This window comes from Brienomyrus brachyistius, chromosome 24 (assembly GCF_023856365.1).
Source record: "Brienomyrus brachyistius isolate T26 chromosome 24, BBRACH_0.4, whole genome shotgun sequence".
Taxonomy (NCBI): Eukaryota; Metazoa; Chordata; class Actinopteri; order Osteoglossiformes; family Mormyridae; genus Brienomyrus; species Brienomyrus brachyistius.
The window spans coordinates 5,835,230-5,856,394 of NC_064556.1; the positions used below are offsets into that span (position 1 = coordinate 5,835,230).

At 44.0% G+C, this 21,165-nt stretch overlaps 1 protein-coding gene and 1 long non-coding RNA gene across 3 annotated transcripts in view; one reads left to right on the forward strand and one right to left on the reverse strand.

The window, feature by feature from the left end:
• Window positions 1-13: 13 nt before the first annotated feature.
• Window positions 14-21,165, forward strand: part of ppp2r2bb (protein phosphatase 2, regulatory subunit B, beta b) — a 48,541-nt gene continuing 27,389 nt past the window's right edge. Inside the window, exon 1 of one of the 2 annotated variants that reach the window (XM_048994733.1) lies at window positions 14-367. In XM_048994733.1, coding sequence (XP_048850690.1) covers window positions 289-367 — 79 coding nt within the window. In that variant the 5' untranslated portion in view covers window positions 14-288. Of the gene's footprint in view, window positions 368-19,854; window positions 20,450-21,165 lie in introns of those variants that run through there. The other variant, XM_048994734.1, reaches the window with a different exon arrangement.
• On the reverse strand, window positions 4,718-13,324 carry LOC125719895 (uncharacterized). The gene is made up of 3 exons (XR_007385235.1): window positions 12,516-13,324; window positions 5,259-5,329; window positions 4,718-4,994 (listed from the first exon to the last, which is right to left on the reverse strand). It is a non-coding gene; the product is annotated as an uncharacterized LOC125719895 (long non-coding RNA).

Here is a 21,165-nt window from a genome sequence, read left to right on the forward strand (position 1 = left end):
CAGTCTTGAGAAAAGCGCAACCTCGCGTCCTGTCGGCGATAGGGGGAAGTATGGTAAGGCGGAGAGCAGAGCAGCCGTGCACGGAGGACGCGAGTGTTATGAAAGGATCATGCACATCCGCGTTTGCCGATCGCAAATGATGCAGCCTTGAATTTCCACAATATCACATCCACGCTCCCATCAAACGCGTCTCCGTATCCATGTAGTAAATTAAGCGGACAGCGATATAATGTTCTGCTTTTGAGGGCGAGGTGGGGAGGAGGGGGGAAGAAAACCCGCAAGAAAAAGATGAAATGTTTTTCCCGGTACCTGCCTTATATTTTCAGACCGCCGAGCACCATCCTGTCTTCCAGCTGCCACACAGAAGGTAGGGCTGCGGAGTTGGATGTGTTTATGCGTGTGTTTGTGTGACTGGCCGTGGGAAGCGTGTAGACGGAAGCAGCACTGGCTTCTCCAAGAGCGGCTCTCTAATGTCTGCTAGAGTAATGTTACAGACGCACGATCTTTTGCTCTTACGATATTTCTGTATTTTAAACGCAACGATCATTTCCCATCCTTATTTTTTTTTTGTGAAATATTAATGCATCATTCTCCGGCATCGGGAAATGTACGGGACTCACAATGTACACACACTAATGCACAGCAATTACCCACTTAGATATCATTAGTAGGCTAAGCCGGTAGGAAAATAATTAGCGCTGATCCAGTCTTTAACCTTCAGAAAGCATAGTTGGAAACACATTGTTTACAACGCTCACTGATGAGACGTAAGATCGACGAAAGCGAAGTTCTGTCAACTGTATTTTAATAGGATTTCAACCATGTTTGTTTACTGACTTCATCATTTACTGTCTATATAACCTATGCAGCCTGTGTCACCGCTAAATAAAAATGACATATACAGAAGTAAGTGATTGTTTTGAGGACGTGCTGTCTGCGATTTCATTTGATTATGCTCTTTCTGTACAAACCAAGAACTACTAAATACCCCGGAGCCAATTTGTCATCATATAACCTGTTTCTTTGAAATGTCAGTTCTGAATTCTTTGCGAACTTGCTCCAAATGTCATGGTTAGATCTTAATCCACACTCGTGGCCTAAGGTCCTCCAGACATGTGACCTGTACTATTAAAGGCTGGGTTGTTTTTGTCCCGGGAAGAGAGAACAGTTTTGTCCTCAAGACCCAGGTGTGGTTGACAGTGTACCGCCAATGTGCAAGAGACTCGTTTATAAACTCGCACTGGGGCATTAGTGTTTGTGCAGCTTTAGTGGGAACTCCTGATTATGTGAGATTTGAAAGAGTCGAAGTGTCCGGGGCATTTCTTTGTTGTTGTTGTTGATCACACTGGCTGTTTCTACTTGTAAATGGGGGGCTTCGGTGTTCCTAATGGGCAAAAATGTACATTGCAGGCTAATATCCACTAAGAAACTAAATAATGCAACGCAGACAAGATGAAGATTTACACCCACACTTCTTCTGCCGGGAGGTATGACGTCATCGGCATTTCATGCCGACGCTGGTTTAACTGTAACAGCTCTGACTTAAAGGTATAATGAACATTTTCTCGGATTCCTTTTCGGGAAGTTCACAGAGGGATATATTACAACCCCCCCCCCCCCCCCCCCCCCCCACTGACTTTGGTTCAACAGTTATTTTGTCAGTATAATTGCTTTATTGACTTCATATATCCTTAAAATGCTGTTTCCCTCCACGTCACTGATCATAACAGTCAAAGGTTATGGGAAAAGTCAAAGGCCCATCCTGCCATGAGGTCTATGTGACTGACACCAAGCCATAAACAGAAAAATGGGGGGAAAAAACTCTCTAAAGGCCAGTCAGTCTACTGATGCATCACCTGGGAATACATGCACATTAAGAACAGTGGTATTAATATCAATAGTGATTTCAATATAGTCTAAAAAATAGCTTATAAATACAAATCACTACCTAATTACTTAAATTAATTAAAAAGGATAAAAATTTGTACCTGCCACTGGGGCTCTACCTTCAAAGGTCTGCCAATTATTTAGAATTTAGCGATTGTCATTGCTTACACATCACAACAACAAAATGTGTCCTCTGCCTTTAACCCATATGTGATACGGCAGGGGGCAGCTAATGCAGCACCTGGGGGGCACTACCTTGCTGGTCAGGGATTCAAACCTGGAATCTTTCAATTACAAGGGCATGTCCCTAACCATTAAGCCAACTCTGCCCCCAATTATACCCTTCACTGTAGGTAATTGTACATTGTAAGGTACAGAAATGGACTCGGGAACATTTCTGTACCATTGATGGTACACTATTGCTGTTTGTACCTTTGGGATGTTCCTCAGAGTCCATTTCTGTGCCTTAAAAGATACAATTACAAGGGTACAGACCCAGTGGCAGGCAAAGGTACAACTTGAACCTTTATTTTGAGAGTGGATATGCGTACACTAAAGCTATATTTCTGTGGCATTTTCTGCGGTAATACGTTGCTTAGTTGGACACATTGCTGACGCTGTGGCCTGTCGCACATTTTATGCGTACGCCGTAACAGGGAGTGCCGGAATCCAATTCTTAAGGACGCAGCCTGGTGTCCAGACAATAAGGTTTAAAAATACCTTGGTACTTAAAGGCCCTGAGACCAGAACTAATTATAGTTGGTCTTACGGACAGTGTAAGTCTTCTGAAGGGGGTGTAGCAGCGGTTACGTGGATGGTAACGTGTGGAGTATGAGTCGTCCTTGAATTTCGTGACGTGAATTAGGAGGTGAGATGCCCGACTTTTGTGGCCGCGATGTGGTGGAAGGAGGTGGTGGTGTCCGAGGTGGACTGCTGTCTTAGTCGTGTCAATGGGGTGAAGGCCACCAGGGGGCGCTGTCTCGTGTGAGAGGCTGCTGTACTAGATGAGAGCGGGGGTGGCTCGGCCCTCCATACGCGAAACAGCGACAGCGCAGTCTCTCCCGACGCGCCCACGTCGCCGAACATTCGCCCGGGAGCTGCATTGCGTAATCGTGCTCGCTCGAGGTGTGTACGTGATCCATGGGACTGCCGAAACGGCCTCCCCAGCACGTCCCCAGACTTGCTAATATTATCTCTCCGGCTGCAGGCAAACTCACAAACCATCCCCTCCCCCCTCCAGCCACCCACAAGAACCGCTCTTCATAACACACCCAAGACCAGCACTGCTCAGTGCAAAGGTTTGGGAGCGTACCATATTCTCCAGGAATGGGGGGGGGCACTTCTTGACCCCTGTTCCTGGCCATTCCCTCCTTATACCCACATGCAGTGCGTCAGCTGAACTTCAGTGTCCCTTTTTGTCTAGTAAAAACAACTCGTTTCTTGATACAAGGCGTGCGTGCCCCATATTATCATGCTCGCTTGTTTTTTTTGAGTCTCTGTGGAAATTCAGAGGCACGAAATAAGCAGTTTCCTAGCTGTGGTTCACGTTATCGTACATCGTCTCGGCAGCGAATGAAAATTAAAAATAGTCAAAGTGTCTTTTACGGTCAGCTCCAGGCACACAGTGCGTGGGGTTAGGGTTAGGGTCCACATGGTGAAATGTGGTTCGCGTTGGTCATAATGCAAATGGGAAGTGCATGGTAGCAAATCCCACCAGCGATGTCCCAAAATCTAATGGAAAGCCTTCCCCGAGGATCAGAGGGTGTTATAGCAAACAAGGGTTAGCCAGCTTCATATAAACACGCTTCGATTCAGAGTGAGATGTCGCACAAGGAAATAAGTTCAAAAACCTTTGGCCATATTGTGCATTAACAGGATATTTTCAGACTTGGCCATTAGCACATAGACGAAGAATCAGCTTGCGATGGGACGGGGCACGGAGCATGCGGCGATTTGAGTTTACTGTGGAATTTACGGCCGAACACATGCGTTGTGGGACCATCGCCACAGGCCTGGTTTAGAAGCTCCCAAACGTGGGAGGAAAACAGCGAGAATTATAGCATGTTTGTGAGAGCGGTGGGAACAAGGCCTCGGGGAAGTGGGCGAGGGGAGAATGAAAAGTGCATGCAGATGAAATAAATCTGGAGGGTATAGTGACAGTCTGAAAGGTGTTAGAACTGTAATTGATTCCTGTTTATGATGCACGAGCTGAATCCTGTCAGTTAACACATCCGGCATCACCTTTTCCTTTGCGCCTTTGGCATGTCTGCTTTTGACTACGCAGCTCACTGCACATATAAGTGTACGTGTATGTTTAGTAACTGCTGGAGGTTCGGAGCAAAAACGAAGTAGAGTATATTTCAGTGCTAAATTTACAGCTCTGGTTGAGGCAGTACCTTGGGTGGCCACTAGGAGGCATAGTGTTTAAGGAGGTGGCCTTGTTTTCAGAATGATTCCTGGGTTAAGTCCCAGTAGGGTTTCAGCTGTGGTGCCCTTGAACATGGTATCTGACCTGAATTGCTTCGCTAGAACATATATTGTTGGTAAAGCATCACCTAGGCATGCAAATGGAGTGCGGTGCATCTGTAATTTTCGGCAGGAATTTCCTGCGTGGGCAAGACTTCCCTGTGTTATCTGGGGCTGCAGATACAGACACAGGCCTCTGCTATCAGTGCCGGGCCACCTCTGCAGCGATGATAAGGGGACCCCTGTCTTCATTTAAACCACTGGCGGTCCGGTTGACTCGACAGGGGTGCTCCCGTATTAGAAAAACATCAAATATGGCATGTTTTATAAAGATTTTTTTTACTGTTTTTTCCCAGAATCTGCCAAAAAAAAGCTAATCAACATACAACTGAGTATCTCTACTCTGCATTTAACGGGGTTTTTGCGAAAAGGTGTCTTGAGTGAGGCATGTGCCCTCATTATTTTCATGTTTCCACACTGGCTTGCATTTGAAGGTTCCTCTGATGTGTCTGCAGCCTGTAGACCTTGTAGTCAGAGTCCCCAAGCAGCCAGCAGGCTAAATGTGCAGATAAATCCACGGAAATGCAATTTCCTCGCTTTGTGTTGGAGGAGATGGAGGCTTGAAGCTTTTTGTTTGACAGCTGTGTGTGACAAACACCAACAGTTAATCATTTTTCTTGCCCTAAAGCGATATATATATTTAACTCCACATTCTTAATAATTTAGTGGAAAATACAACAACTGCGGATAAATGACCCCAAATAACTCCCACTCCCCCCCCCGCTGCCCCCGCCCCGCAAAGCACCCAGTGATTTTATGACTGAGAAACACTGCAAAATGCTTCATGCCTCACACCAGCTGCTGCATGTGAATCGTTTGCAGTGCTGCATCAGATTTCGACGCACCGTCTCGTTCCCGAAAGCATGGATCACAGTCGAGTCGGGAGGGAAGGGCGTCGTCCTGATATGTTCTTAACCTGCAGTGTTCAGGACACCTATGTCAGAATTATCTGTGTATAAATACAGACAGTCCGATAGAAAGATGGATGGATGAATAGACGGACAGACTGACAGTTTATGGTGTCGTGATTGGCTGAGGTGAAATCTGTCTCATGATATGCGAGAGGTAATATGCTACGTTACCCTGGATAATGGGGCCTACAGAGCAGGTCAAGTGCGGCTGTGTGACCGGCTTTGAAGCCTGAGGCTCCACCACACGAGGTCGTCTTGTCCCATCTTCATTTGCAGGCCGGTGTTGAGTTCGTCGCCTGATTTATTGTTTAATCATCCCAGGGCTTTCGGATCTCTCCCTCTCTCTACTTCTCCTCTTTCTTTCTTGCTTTTTTTTTTTTCCCTGGGAGCCAGTGTACTTTTATTCTGGGGCAGGGCGGTCGCAGTGCACCCGAGCGCTAAATTCACCCGGCTTTAAGAGCGCAGTTAAAGGCCTTATTAGGAGGATGGATGAGACGGCGAAGAGCAGGCGGCACGGGGCCGTGGGGGAGATTCACAGCTTTTGCTGTTCAGGCCTGTGGCTCCTTGACTCAGCTTTCTGTCCAGAACCTGCTGGATTGATAATGTCCTCTTGACACTCCTGGAGCGAGGCGTATATCACGTGGAACATATACGTGTTGGGGGGGAGCTTGTGGGTCAGCAGGTTAGGCCTATAAGGCAGAACAGTCACATGGTCATTTGGCCCCTGAACAAGACCCCCCCCCCCCAAAAAAACTATAAAATGGGGGCATCAGACAAATGGCTGACCACCCTACCACTCAGACGCTAAACCTCTCCCTTACCTGTGTGTGTGTGTGTGTGTCTCGAAGAGCATGCTGGTATATGCAAAAAGCAATATTCCACTGTTCTTGTACAAATAAAGCACCCTTTTATTTCATAACCTTGAATGCTATCCCAGGTTTGGGTTCAGACGGAGGACCAATGCAAGTTGTAAGGCGTTCTTGTAGCCCCTAAGCTACTAGATTCCTTGTAATGAGCCTTATCCATTAAATGGCACCACGTAAATAGAAGGGAAGATGCTTAGTAACCATCTCCAACCCAAAATAAAAAAAACTTCTAGCCTGGCTGAAGAATCAACCATGTATTGGGTACAAATCCAGTTCTGCAGCCAATCATACACCTGTAGAGACTGGAAATGCCGGTCACACCGGTAACCTGTAATAACAATGGCGCTGAGCTGGGTGAACCTAAATAATATGGAATAGGGCTGAGGGGAAAAGGAGGGGTCCAGAGAGCAAGCTGGGTGGGTATGTGACCCTTCGGTGTCTTATTAACATAATCCCTGAATAATGGATTCTGATTGGCTGCTGCTCTATCCTGCCATCCTCTGGGTTCCTCTCACAAATGTAAAGGGACCTGCGGGGAATGTGGTGACATCACTCAATTGAGCGTAAAATGATTCTCAAGCTAATTTCATCATGCAGTGGTATATTCAGCAGGAAGATCTGACAACTATTTTTATTTTTTACATTCTCGTTTTACCTGCGGTTTATTTTATGAGACTAGAGGCATACAGCAGCTTTTTTTTTAAGGGTTAATTAGAGTTTTAACGAGTCCAGCAGGGCTACAAATTAAGACTGACAGTGGGTGGCAGCGTTGACTGCACAGCAAAATATGCATTAAGCAGCAAGGATCCCATCCTGGGGGGAAACGAATTTTGCTGGAATTCCCAGAATGCTTTGCACGGCTGACAGCGAGCGCAGAGACTCGAATATGAAATGTATGCAAGGAATTGGTGTTAAATCCGTGAAGGCTGAGCATGATGTCATGTTACAGATGACTAGAAGGGTCTTAAATATTATCACGCTGAGAATTCTGAGGATGCTCTGGAGCTTATTAGTATGGCTTCTGACAGTCTTCATTCTAACAACGGTCAGTGTCTGTCAGTTTTACCTTATTAAATCTTCTGGTTTTCTGGCCGGAGATCGATCATGTCTCCTGAACATCTTCAACGTTGATAAGTCAATGGCATAACAGAGTTAAGAAGTGAGAGATTTAATACTGTGCAGCATGAAAATTGCCTGGAGATTCCATGCCTGTTATCAGTTGCTGTTTTGTTGCCTGCGATACTATATTTTTTTTTTTGTGGGAATCTGTGGGCTCTTCGACACTGAGGGCGTAAGACAGCACTCCTCGCCAAAGTCTTTCTGCTGGTCGTCCGAGCTACTTGCTAAATGAGGAATGCATCTCTGGGGGCGGCATGAGAAAATGCAGGAAAATAAATCCCGACGCTGTGTGTCCTCTGATACCACCAGGACACCTAAATTACTGTGCCGCTTCTCTGACCTTCCGGGAATTCACTGACATCCCCCAAGGGAGGAAACAGTGCCGTTTAAAATGATTTTTGTTCTTCTTTTGTCTTTGTTAACATTATCCTCGGTTAGGATAGATTCTAGAATGTCTCACTTCTGACTGTTCCTCTTTAGTATTTGCTAAAACAAGAAGTGAGCATACAGACCGAAGGCTGTATGTCAAGGGGACGGTCCCAACGAAAGCCGCGGTCATTCCGTCCGAGAATGATCGGTGATGACTGTACTAGGCAGCTCTACTTCAGAGCCCATCATGACTAAGCAGTCAAGTGCATCTTGGTCCACGATTGGAGTAACCAGTTGAGAGGCAATATCCACCCCCCCCCCCAGATTCCACCACGTTTGAATCACAACCAGATCAATACCGGCTTTCTGAAGCCTGTCCTCATCGAGGCTGTGAAATTTGTTACCAGAATGATCGAACACTTGGGTGAATGTTTAGGCTTTATGTGACTGGTCAGATTTCAGGCCAGTGTGAAACGTTCAAAGACAGAATGTAGTCGAGGTCATTTGCTGACGTAGAAAGGCACTGATGTGATAAAAGTGGGTTTTGCTGCAGTACAGGAGCGGAAGGGGGTCACTCTTGGTGATATGAGTGCTTCATATCATATCATTTATATTATATTTATAATAGAAAACAAATCTGTTAAATTAAGAACAGATGTGCCACAGTGAGAGTCTGTTTCTCTGTATTTTTTTCAGATGTCATTTTTCCCAAAGATATTCTTTTCCAAAAATACTCTTCCTCTCTTTAAATGGGAGGCAATTAAAATGCATTGTGATACTTTACACTCGACGCTACATGCCAGACAGCGTCTTCTGCAAAATGTCAGATGGCTTCTTAATTTTTATTTTTAACTATTACTTACTCAGCTGAAATTAGGCATGCGGAACATTTCGCTGTAAAATGATAGTGTTATGCTCCTTCGATGCCTGGAATTTGGTGTTAATTTTAAAATACTTAATTAGGTAAATTATTTACACTTTAAGCATGTTTACAAAAAATACTTTATAGGTGTGGAAGAAAAATCGAAAGTTAGGTGAGGTTGGGTGCATTTTGGGGATTGTTATTCTGTTTTAGGCTTTAGGCAAGAAGATACTGTTGCATTATGGGACTGTTTTTCTGTCTTAGGTCGGGAGATACTGTTTGTTTTGTAGACCTGTTGTATGACCTGTTACGTATTCTGCAGTGAACATTTCTTGAATATCCTGTTTTTTTGTGTAAATTAGCTAGACAGAAAAAAATGAAGGAGTGTGTCTGCAGCTACTATTTAGATTTTAGCTTAGTTTTACTCATATTTTAGAAAATGAGTAAAATCATTCACCGCTGATAAATGGCATTGTCAGTGTTTAATCGCACTTTTATATGAAGCATCTACATTGCCTGTGCATTTAGGCTTCTCTGGTGACCCCGTGACATATAAAAGGTTGGAAGATGTATGAATGGATGGAAGAAATGGACTAAAGCACCCCCTGCAGCGCAGCATTCCTCCTATCCCAACGCGCTGGGTGTTTTGTCTCGTACTTGATTCAGTGGCAGAGCGCCCCCTAGTAGGCCATCAGTAGCTCTTCCGCGACATGGGTTTTCCTATACTGCTCGTGCAACTTTCGATTTACAGTCTGTCTTGGTGGATTAGAAAACACCAACACTGGATGCAGTAACTTCAGTTTGAAGGTGCTGAATTATGCCAGTTCCACGGCATTTCTCGTTCAGCAGTAATCAGCTGGTGTTTGTGTATATAATGTGGGGGTCACCAACTCCAGCCCTGGGGAGCCGCAACCATATACATTTTTTGGTTTATTCTCATTTAACACTCCTGATTACCACTCATTTCTTGAGCTGAATGAGGTGTGGTGGATCAGGGAGAGAGCTAAGCTGTGCAGGACTGGGGTTCTGCTGGACCCCAGATATAAAGTATACTTTTGGTACATAATCATTTATAAGGTACTTTATTTGCCATTTGTACGAGGCACGTATGAATTCTTTGGTTTTCATATGCCTAGTCTTCTCTATCAGAGACAGTTAAGATGAGCTAGCGTGCTGTATTCTCAGAACAGCTGAGGTTAAAGGCTTTGCTCAACAGGGATTTGAACCTACGACCTTCCAGACATGGCCACAAATGCCTAACCCGTTGAGCTACATGTAATCAGTGGCGTTATATAAGTGTTTCATCTGTGTTGGGTTCTGTTGTGTAATAGGGTGGGCTGTTCCAACCATGACGCATCAGTCTATGTTTATATACTTGAATGCACACATGTGTCAGAAACGGTTTTTTCCCGCTGTTCTTATGTGTGTGGGCACCTGGCTCTACGATAAACCTGCTGACTTTGAAAAGGAAGCTAACGAGAGGCATAAAAATTTAATTATCCTGATGGATTGCACTGCAGCATAAAGAAGCCATACAGACTTCACCATTTTATTCCTGAACATGCCGAAATGTATTTGTAATGTCAAGATGGTATATTAAAAAGTGACTCTCTTCAGGCAACCGAAAAATGATTACTTTCCATTGATTTCCTGTAAGGACACGTTGTGGCTAATGCGAAGCTGCTGAATAATTCTTGTAATGCTGCAACTTCTCCAGATGGGGGCACCACAACATCATACAGAACTGAAAGGCTTTTGAACAACCGTTTCAAGACTGACCCGAGTTTGGAATTTGGGGACAGATATCAAGTTGACAAAATAAAACTGCTTCTGTACATGTGTTGAGTGGAGCTCCGTCGCTAGTTTATGGTTAAAGATGGTTCTAACTGTTCGCACCAGCATCAAATAGGAATTCTTAACAAATTTGCTGAATATTTTGATTTAGGGGAACAGGACTGTGGTTTAAGGGTGCAAGGATTAACCTCATGAAGGATGCCACAATGATTACATGAAAGGTAGAACCATGTGAATTATGTTGCTAATAGTGTGCATTTCCAGAACTAGTGAACGCCTTGGGAGAGAATGTCCAGCTACAGGGGAAATCCGGCAGACATATGGCGATCGCAGCGAGGGAGCGAATCTCTCTCAGCTGGTACACGCAGCACTGGCTGCTAGCTGCTTCTCACCTTCAGCGGGACGCCTAATGTGTGCACTCTAGTTGAAATGATCCTGCGGTGATTATTGAGTGATGTGTTAAGCAGCGAGTGGGGCGGTTGGCATAGCAACTGAGAGAGAACGCTAGCTACTCGGAAACATAAGGATGAGAGAGCTTGGCCCCGGGGGAGGGCGGGGTTTAAAGTACAGTCTGCCCGATAGGCCAGAGGTTGAGATGCAGGTTGAGATTCAGGTTGGTTTACTTCTTCTCAGCATTTTAAAAGCAGGTTGTCCTCTTTGGATCTTCATTTAACCAGCTAACACCTGCTGTTCCCTCAGCTAGGAGACGGCCATCTGGTGTTCCCGGTCTACCTCTCCCTGAGAAGCTAGATTGTGTGCTTTGTAAAAGGAGTTGAATTCATTCACAAACCACTTCTTCCCTCTTGTTTTCTGATTGGCCCTGATCTTGACCTTGGAATTATGGGGATTTCTGGCTGTCTGAGTATATAGACACTGACACATCTGTGGATTTAACTGGAAGTAAATCTCTGTGGTCTTCCTGCTTTCTTTTATTCCTGCGGGAAATCTATCACAAATAAGGCTTCAATGTTATGTAGTCATACTTCCTCCCAGGTGGTGTTTATATAGACATTGTCTCTCAACCCACTAGGGGGCACTGTTAGATAAAAGCCTACTGTTTATTGATCAACCTCTGGCAACTAAAAAAGAATCGACCTTGTGAGGACTTACCCTTGTGTGTCAGTCATTTCAGATACCACATTATTCTGCATGATGCAGTGATGATATATCAGTAAACCTGACACAGTATTCCAGAAAAGGATGCTTCCTTTTGACCTTGCCTGATCTAGTCACATACATAACTATATTTGCAAAGCACTGTCCCCAAATATATAAAACACAGCCCAAGTACACCTTTAGAAGATGCAAATGTAGTATAACTTTCGGCTTTTTGCCAGTATACTGCATTGCTGAGACTCAGAATAGTTGAGTGTATCTAAACCAGTTTTGAATAATCAGAGTATTGTTTAGTAATGTTATTCATAATAACCATTTATGGTGCTACCTATGCTTAATTGTGTGTATTTTATAAACAAATGTAATTCTCGCTTATACATTGAATTCCAATACAATAAAATACATTCCCATATTTTTATCATTTTAGTAGCAAAATATGGAGAATATGCAGATTTTTTACTAAGAGTAGAGCAGACACATTTAATTTTCAGCGTAAATGCAGAGTTTTTTTTTATCTTATAATCCCTCCAACAGACAGCTATCATTTGTGTAGCGCCCCCATGCCACGGTGACGGGCATGACACCTAAACTTTATCCAATATCTCTATGGGGCGCCCTGCGTTCTTTTATTTATATACAGTTATTTAAGGTTTCAGATGTTAGCTCTCATTTAATTGGTATGAGTTTCGGGTGTTCTTAAGTACTAAAAATACTTCTCATGAAATAATCAATGATTTAAGTAGTAAAATGAAAATATATCGTGGTTTGTCTTCCTGTCAATTACCAATTCAGTGTATTAACCAGGAAAAGAAATAACCATACACACCTTAAAAGTTCGTGTGAAACTCAGTTTCCATTAAATCAAACAATTTCCTATCTTAGAAATTGATCTTAGCTTAGAGAAATGATTACGGGTATGCTAGTATTATCAAACACAGCCAATTTCCAAAATCACTTCTAATAGGACCTTTAAATGCTTAGCACAGTCATGTAATTAACATTACCATTCATTAGCAGCACACAATAAACCCAACACATTTACATTAAGTCCAGCTGAATGCTCACTGAAAGTTCACGAAAGCTCCAATGCCGGCAGTATAGGAAGTAAGATGTCCTCCTGGGTGAGGCCTGGTAACGTGGCTCGGGACCCGACATGGAAGCGTCCGCTTCGCTCTGCGAGCAAACAAAGACAGAGAAGCGGGTACTTGCCGCTTCAGGAGAGGAGCGAAGCTCCGTCGCGCTGGGACGCCTGGAAGCCCGTATCTCCCGCAGACCCGTTTGTGCTGGCGTCCAGTTTCCCCTTCGCCCATCTCGTCCAGGTGAACGGCGAACTCCGTCCACTGAGTCCATGTCCCTTCAGGGCGATGATAACTGACACCGTGCCGGAGGTCGCGTTCAGCTTAAGATGGCGGCCGGGCGCCACCACGCTCTTACGATTACTGCTACTCACGCGGTAATAAACTTCAGGAATACTTAAATACACGATCAGAAATACCCGATCTCTGATAAAGAAGTTATCAATCCGACAACTGTTATCATGCGTAATTCCACGTCTAAAGCCTGGAGGTGGATATTAACCGTATATTTACGGCATCAAACTAACCGTCCGCGTGCAACCATCCCCTCCCTCGCTCGCTTTTCATTTTTCCCGCTTCTCCTCGAACAGGTTCAGGTTCAAAGGTCACTATCCATTTTCATCCAATAAACTCACAGAGATGAACATAAAAATATTTAAAAATACAAACAAAATTCAGGCCATAAGAAAATAAACACGCTTCGGCACAGTACATTCAAAAAGCACTTTAATACATTTTGTAGCACTTTTCAAAAACATGGAAATAAAAGAAAATATCGCACAGGGCTACATTCGTCTGCAGCTCAGTGGTGGAAAAACTGAAAACATGAGCAAACACATAGTGTCTACATGCTTGTATTTGTAGCGGAGGGCACATAGAGCTCTCCAGGGTTCTGAAATCATTGGACGCTGTGACAGCACCTTCTGTAAATGCCTCTCAAGGTATACACATTGTATTTTTTTCCGAAGGCTGTTTCAGTAAAACCATATATCACTCCATTCTTCTTCCCCAAAGTACACATCGCACCAACTAATGGCCCTCTGTTTTTGATATAACTTCAAGTATCTTAGCTTTTCCAAGGATACAGTTCTACATTTGAGGTTTACAATTTAAGGGCTTCCTTTGGTCATTTAAGTTATATATTGGTAACATTTAAGCATATTTATTTCAGTCTGTTGAGCTCCTGTTTTCAGTGTGGTATTACTTTAATATTATTTAATTGGTGACTTCAAACATTACTGTGGCAACGACGTGTATGTGTCATGATTGGCTAGTCCCAGGTTGATGACACAGGCAACGCAGGTAAACCCCTGTAAAGGTATACACATTAAGTAAAACAAATAAAAATCCCGCCCAAATGTTTACTCTCTCTCAAACCTTTTTCATAGTAATATTTTACTAATGTCTTAACTTCATTTCACTTCTCCACATCTTTGAAATCGTGTGAAGATAATTGAATCACTGATAGTTAATTCTATTGATGCACACTATCTCTCTTGAAATTCACGCCATGGTTGTTATAAAGACCGTGAATGCCATGACATGCAGTGACTGGGTGATGTAATCACTGTTTGCTGTGGGAGAAGTTACGACGGCACTGTAGATCCGACCAGCCGATGGAAGCCCTGCACCTTTACCCTCGTCTTGAAGTCTACAAGAGCTATTCCGATAAGACATGGCAACCTCGAGAACACAGCATGAAGAGCCGGGGGGACAGTGGGTTTGCCCGAGTCCCGAGCATAATGACCTTTATGGACGGAGGAGGGATCTGCCTTGTTGACACTGTAAACACTGAGATGTGCATTCTTATGTCACCGCTCGGATTACAGGGATCAGTATAAATAGCAAACTGTGCAGAAGTACGTGATGCAGAGTGTCTGGCTCTTAAAGGAACCCCGGGTCTGGCATTCCCGATGGCAGATGGTTGCCTGCGCTTCGGCTACTTGGCCTGGACCGTTCCCAGCCCAGCGTGCTGCCGGTCTGTCACGAGGGGAAGTGGGCGGGGCAAGAGCGGAGCCCCGCCTCCCTTCACTGGACCGAGCATGTGATTGGCTAACGAGATGCCTTGTTGTATGTGCGCCATTTATGGCCAGCTGTCCAGCCGAGGATGTGCTGCTGACAGGTACGGTGTAGGTCGGGATTCATGACAAATCGCCTGTCACTCTGTTACATGGGAATTAAGCGAATCACATGGATCCAAATATGATTTCAGGGTAACACGTTATTTGACGGGGCACAAATAATATAGTATTTTGCTCTTATGTATTAATTAACCATAAATGTTGCATACTTCGTTCATCATTAATGAATCGTGACACATCTTTTATCCCAAGCAGTCACTATATTTGCTACTATATCTGTTAATTCTGTAAACCTTTGTGAACTGCTTAAGAAAGTACTGAAGGAACAAGTTATGAATAACACAAGTAGCTACTAAATTTGTTCATGAGTTGTACTTAATAATAATAATAATATTATTATTATTATTATTAATAATATTAAAAATATTAATATTTGTGCCCCCTCAAGTGAAGATCTCGATTTCAGTTGTTGCTGAAATGATAAAATAAAATAAAAAAATGCATTTCCAGAGAGAGTCAAGTGTGTGTTGAAAAAATTCTGACTGAGTAGGTTGTAGGGTGACACAGTGGCGTGGGGTGACCACGCCTCTGTGGTTGTGGGTTCCAGTCCCACCTCTGCTCTGTAGGTGTCGAGTTTACAGTTTCTCCACATGTTGTGTAGCTTTCTTCTAGTCATCCTGCTTTTCTCATGTGCTCCACAGAAATGCTGTTAGGCTAACTGGCGTCTCTACGTTACTTATTGTGTGTGTGTGCATGTGTGTGTATTTACCCAATGACGGACTGGCACCCATTTCCAGGGTGTATCCCACCTACTCTGCTGATTGGGATAAGCTACAAGCCCCCTGCAATTCTGATGGGATGGATGTATCATCTATAGTGATCATATCAATAGAAATACCAAAGTGAGGTCCTTTCCTCTATGGAAATTATCTCCACATAGTATAGTGGAGTATGATTATACTCATTCATTATGAAAGCTTGCAGCATTTTAGCATTAAAGGCCCTGAAATGAGGCCCAGGGTCATCATGTGGGCAATTCTGTCCTCTTCCCCTCGGTTCTCCTTCTCTCTCTCTTCCTCACCCATCTCTCTTTCCTTGATAGCCCAGCCGAGCCTGGCTGAGGTCTAATTTCGTACCGACTCTCAGCACGTCACCCGGCCCCTTCGATCTGCGCCGATGAGGGCAGCGGTCTGTCGCTAAAAATATCGCAGACCCACAAGTGCAGTTTTCCTCTCGGCACCAACGTGGCTAATGGGAGTAGCTGTGAATGTCCTTTCCTTCCACACCCTTTACTAGTGAAAACCGACACCCTTGTATTTAATTCCTTTATATTTCCCGTGCTGCCAGCATTCAGTATTCCCTACAGCTTCCCTGGTGGTGAATCCTCAGGTCAGGAGCTGGGCACACAGACGTCAGATGCCCCCCAGCCAGGTGCTTAAACCACGCATTTATGTGGGGGCCCCCTGTTGGCCAGATATAGTCAGTACACTAAATATGAAATTAACACATTCTTCATTTCGGAGATGCTGAAGCAGCATGTTCTTCTAACCACCTAGATAGCTACAATCTACTGATTCTACTCTTTATACTTTTTGAGTGGCCCCCAGAAACAACATCCCAGTTTAAAGTTATCTGCACCCCCCCTCCCCCATTTTTTGTATTAAAGTTACAATTTGTAAACACATGGCTGTATTGTGTACTCTTTTTTTCCATCAATCTCTTTCTTTTCCTCCCTCCTGCTCCCTAAATCCTTCATGCACGGGAACATGCTGTCCCCCTCCTAGGGTGAAAAATTGATTAGTCACTGTTGATCTATAGCTCTGAAATGAAAGCCACCCAGATTCTCATCCGCACCGACTCATCACGTAACCAAATGTCCCCCGCAATGTAATAAAAGCCTGTTATTTTGACGTTGTAGGTCCTTACAAACATATGTGAATGCAACCTAAAAACTAAAAATGGTCTTGTATTTAGTTTACTGATGATGACTGATGGTTGAGGTTAGGGCTGGGTAGGGGTTAAGGTTGTCATAGTTGGGATTAGAATTTTCCCTATGGAAATGAATGGAGAGTCCCCACAAAGATGTAATAACAAACCTCTGTGTGTGTAATGGAGGGTATAGGGTGGTTTAGATATAAAGGCTTTTGGTAGTTTCACTTTAATTCCTTTCCCGATTGCCCCTTCTCTGTCTCCGTGATGGAATTCCGTGAGTGTGTGTCCCACACATCGAAGCACAACCCTGAAATTGAATGTTAACTCTGGCGACGAGTAGGCGGGGCTACATAGCCATGTGCTGTGCCGGCTTATTGGATACATTGATTCAGGGCGGGGTCACAGGGCGTCACCCCCAGGTCACGCAATTACTGCGAGTCGGGCCGAGCAGGGGGGCCTGTGACTGATAGGTCATCGGAGCGTGACCGGCACTCTGTTACCATGCATAGCTGCTCCCGCAGCCTGCCCCCCCCCCCCTGCCCCCCCCGGCACCCATCCGGAATATTTCGCAAGGCAGAGGATCACCCAGATGTCTTCGCTTTAAAAACTTGCCAAGGCCTCCTCGCTCGTGGTCCACAGTAGGCTGATGCGTCTGACGGAGTCTATTTTTAAAGTTGCATTTCAGCAGGACCCTGTAAACTGTCTGAGCTGCCCGTCATCGTCGTCTCACGCCGGCCCTTTAATTAGCACATTCCATTGATGCAGGGGCCCGGGGGTGTGCGCCTGCCTCTTTACACCTGCTGCAATTACTGCTGTTTCACTGTAAACCTCTGCCACCCCCCCTGCTCTATATAACTGATTTAAATAGCTCTCCTCTTAGGGCTCTTGACGTCAGTGTGATGAATTTAGTGCTGTGTTTTACTCTGGCCCGGTGTTTGACATGTGCGGCTTATCTTACCTGGGGGGCCCTGAGATGACATCAGCAAGGACTCTCAGGTGTTGCTGATTTAACTATCCATTCCATGTTATTTGAGGAGGGGCGGTGCCCTGATGATTGCTGGGGTCCTAGACAAGCCTATGATAACTAATACATTTTTCTACGTTACGCTGATCCAGGAGTGATCTTAAAGGGACGCCACCTAGTGATCGTTTACTTCCATAATCCACGGTATCTGATGAGACAGCAGCTCAATAATTAATGTCTGCCATCGCTAAAAACATCAATATCAACAATCAGATCATCCTTTCCATTTCATTTTGTTGCCCCCGAAGATTGAATAACAGTCACTCACTCATAGCAGGGATGTCCAGGAACTTATTTTATGTTTCTTAATAAAGCAGTAATATGTTTGAAAATTTTATTGTGAAAATATGGCTCTGACTCTTTATTGTTGTTTGTTTGTCTGACATTTATTGTTCCATAACCTCTTATCCAGTGCAGTGTCTTGGTAAAAGTAGAACCAGTCCTGGGAAGCACTGAGCACTAGGTGGGAATCCCTGATTGTGATGTAATAATTACAATAATTACAATGAATTTTTTTTGTTTTTCTCTGTGACCCTGTCCAAGATAAGTAGTCGGACGGTGGATGGATGGATGGATGGATACAGTTTATTTTATTTTGTTTATTTGTCTGTTTTATGTTTGTTTTTGTTTTGTGCTTCCCTATTTGGGGATTCTGGTGTGATTGAGGGTGCATTAGACTTTTATTTTGTGACTTATTCAGTAGTGTTTGGATAAAGAATTATTATAGATCTGAGTCTAGGGGGAGGGGTTTTAATGTCATGGAGCTTAAATTATAACCAAGACAATCTACAAAGGAGGGCTGCTTTCTGCAATGTTGAAACGGCTCTGAGGGTGGAGTCCTTACACTGGAACCTTATATTTTTAACCGTTTAATGGTGTGAACGAATGATCTTTCTGCCCCAGCAGCTCACATAATGGGCGACACGAACGGTGGCTCTCTTTTGTGTTAATTGTACTACAAGGGTAATGGAGTGTTAAATAACCTGCGTGTGAATCCTCTGTGGTGTTCAGCAAGACTAATCGAGGGACATCACTCAGGGCGATGCATCACAGCCCTAACAGCGTGCCGTGCGTGTGGCCGGGCAGTACGCGTAGGGGACGCCGAGGGCAAATCCGAGAGTATTTATGGGACATTGTGAAAGTCAGACAGTGGTAGCGTGTAAATTAAATATGGAGATTTGGTGTGTAGTATGTTATCAGAGGGAGTAAGAGCTTTGTGAAAATAAATGTTGTGTGTATTTCATAGTGGATATAGATGGCAAGCAGAATTTTAACCACATAAAGATTATTTTGCTTGTTCACCCTGAATTTGACCAGGCCTCCCCTGGGCACTGAAGTTTTCCCCCACAGTTGGGAAACCCGCACAGTTAAGTGCACTGGGGTTTCTCTGTTGCTCGTGTTAAGTGCCTGAGCTCGTGCCTTCAGATGAGCCGGTACCTTATGTCCCTGCCATGGCCACTTCAACAACTGGTAGAGACCGGTGCATTCTGGGAGTTCCTGACAGATTGTTTCCAAGTCTCTATTACATGTTATGATAAATACACAGAGATTGACTTGTATAAATATCCAAAGAATTCGGATAAACTGCATGGTGCATAAAACATTTAAATATCGTCATTCCGGGCTTTGGGAAATAAAGTCCTTGTTGTTTCTAACAATGGGGTCAAACACGCAATGTGTATATTAACGAATTTTGCTAAATAGCTATATAGGCCTGTTTAGATTTGCTTGAGGATTTCTGTCCTTAATCATTGTTTTACCTTCTGTGCACGTAACCTGAAGGCACGTCGGATGCTTTATGGACTGATCTCTTCGAACGGAAGTGGTATGATCGTTATTAAACATTTATTGTATTAATTCGTATGAACTATTTTTAATCGGAACATTTTAGAATGGGAAGAGAACAAGCATTACGTTAGCAAGTAAAGATCTGCTGTTGCCGTTTATAGTACCGTCCTGATAAAATGCAGGAAGCTTTTTAAATCGATTGAGGAAAGTGGACATTTGATGTAATTTTAGTCTCTCGGCTAAATGTTTAATAACGTGTTTCAGCTTTGGGTTTAGTGATAAAGAAATGGTGGTATTAATTGTACTAAATTAGGAGTATTTAGTGCTGATGGCGTTCAGCGCGGAATTGGCGCCGGTGTCTGATCCTAGGCGGTGCGGTCTGCCTGGGATGCCGGTGTCGGAGCGACGCTGCCCGCACATGCTCGCAGATGCCCCTGATGCTGACGCAGTGGGACAGCGGCGATCTGTATGGGAGGAGTCCGCCCTAATGCGGTGTGCGGTCGGGGGGCTGTAGCGCTCTCCTTCAGCACTTCGGGAGCAGGGCTGGCATCCAGACGGGCAGCGGCTGTCGAGCCGATCACAGCGCCGAATGCATTTCCCTACTCATTCATATTTAAAACCATCGACCGACTGAAATCTCAGCCTTACCGGAGACTGTCCTTTTTCACCGGAGCTGAAAATACAGCGAATGATTCGATCTGGTTTTATTTGATCCGTTGCGGAACTTAGATCATTTTCTACGAAATTAATCATCTAATCAGGTCCAGCAACTTTATGATACAATAAATAACTTAAGCTATTTATTCGTTTTTTTTTTGCTCTCCGCATCTGCCGGCGTCCCCAACGTTTGTCGGATCTGCCTAGTTTTTTTTCACCCTTTCAAAGTAATTTCTCAATGGACTGGACTGTCATCATGACCCACCCGTCGGTAACCCAGATGGCTTGCTGAGGCAATGCTTCGAGACCATGGATGATTGTCCTTCTGTTTGTCTGTCTGCCTGGGGACTTTTAAAGTAACTGTATCATAAATGGATGACGATATCGACACCCGTAAAATTAACAACAGCTTCCTTCGCGATTACAACTATGCAACTGAAGGTATTTATAAGCCTATTGTGCATTTGGAAATGGTGATGTACTGTGCTTTTAGGTGTTTTTTTTTTAATGCTAGCAACTGGCCTAATAATCGCGACATTGCAGAAGTCTTTATACTGAACCGTTTCGCATTATAACTTGTAAAGAATGCAGTCTGAGAAATAATTTTGGACGTCTGCTCTGCCGACACAGTGGGGACCTTCATTGTCGTTGATATAAATGAATAAGCAACACCAGCTTTTTCGATTTTACTGCAGCTGATGCAATGTGATTTAGGGACAAAGTTGACTGCTTTCATGGTCATCAGAGGTTCTAATTTTATTTTGTTCACGGGTATGGAAGTTTTCAATAGATTGATGGGCAGGTGATCGCATGATTCAGGCTGATTAATTCAGAGCAAATAATGTGTTACGATTCATAAAGACGATATGGGTTGCCTTCTTTTGATGCTAATAAGCAGATCTGCATTGTCGAATGAATTAAGCAGTTGCAGTCCTAAGACTTTATGATTAAATCCCAGTCCACTGGTTACGGATCGATAGGCTACGGTCATTTTTATTCCAAAGCTGCGTCTGCTTGCAAGTTCCAAGTTTTCCGTCATATTTATTTAGAATTTAAGTCTTCTGCAACGTCTGTTATTCCCTTTACACCGATCTACACCTCACTCTACCATAATACGTTTGCGTGAATTTGCGATATTCTCACTGGAGCCTGTTCTA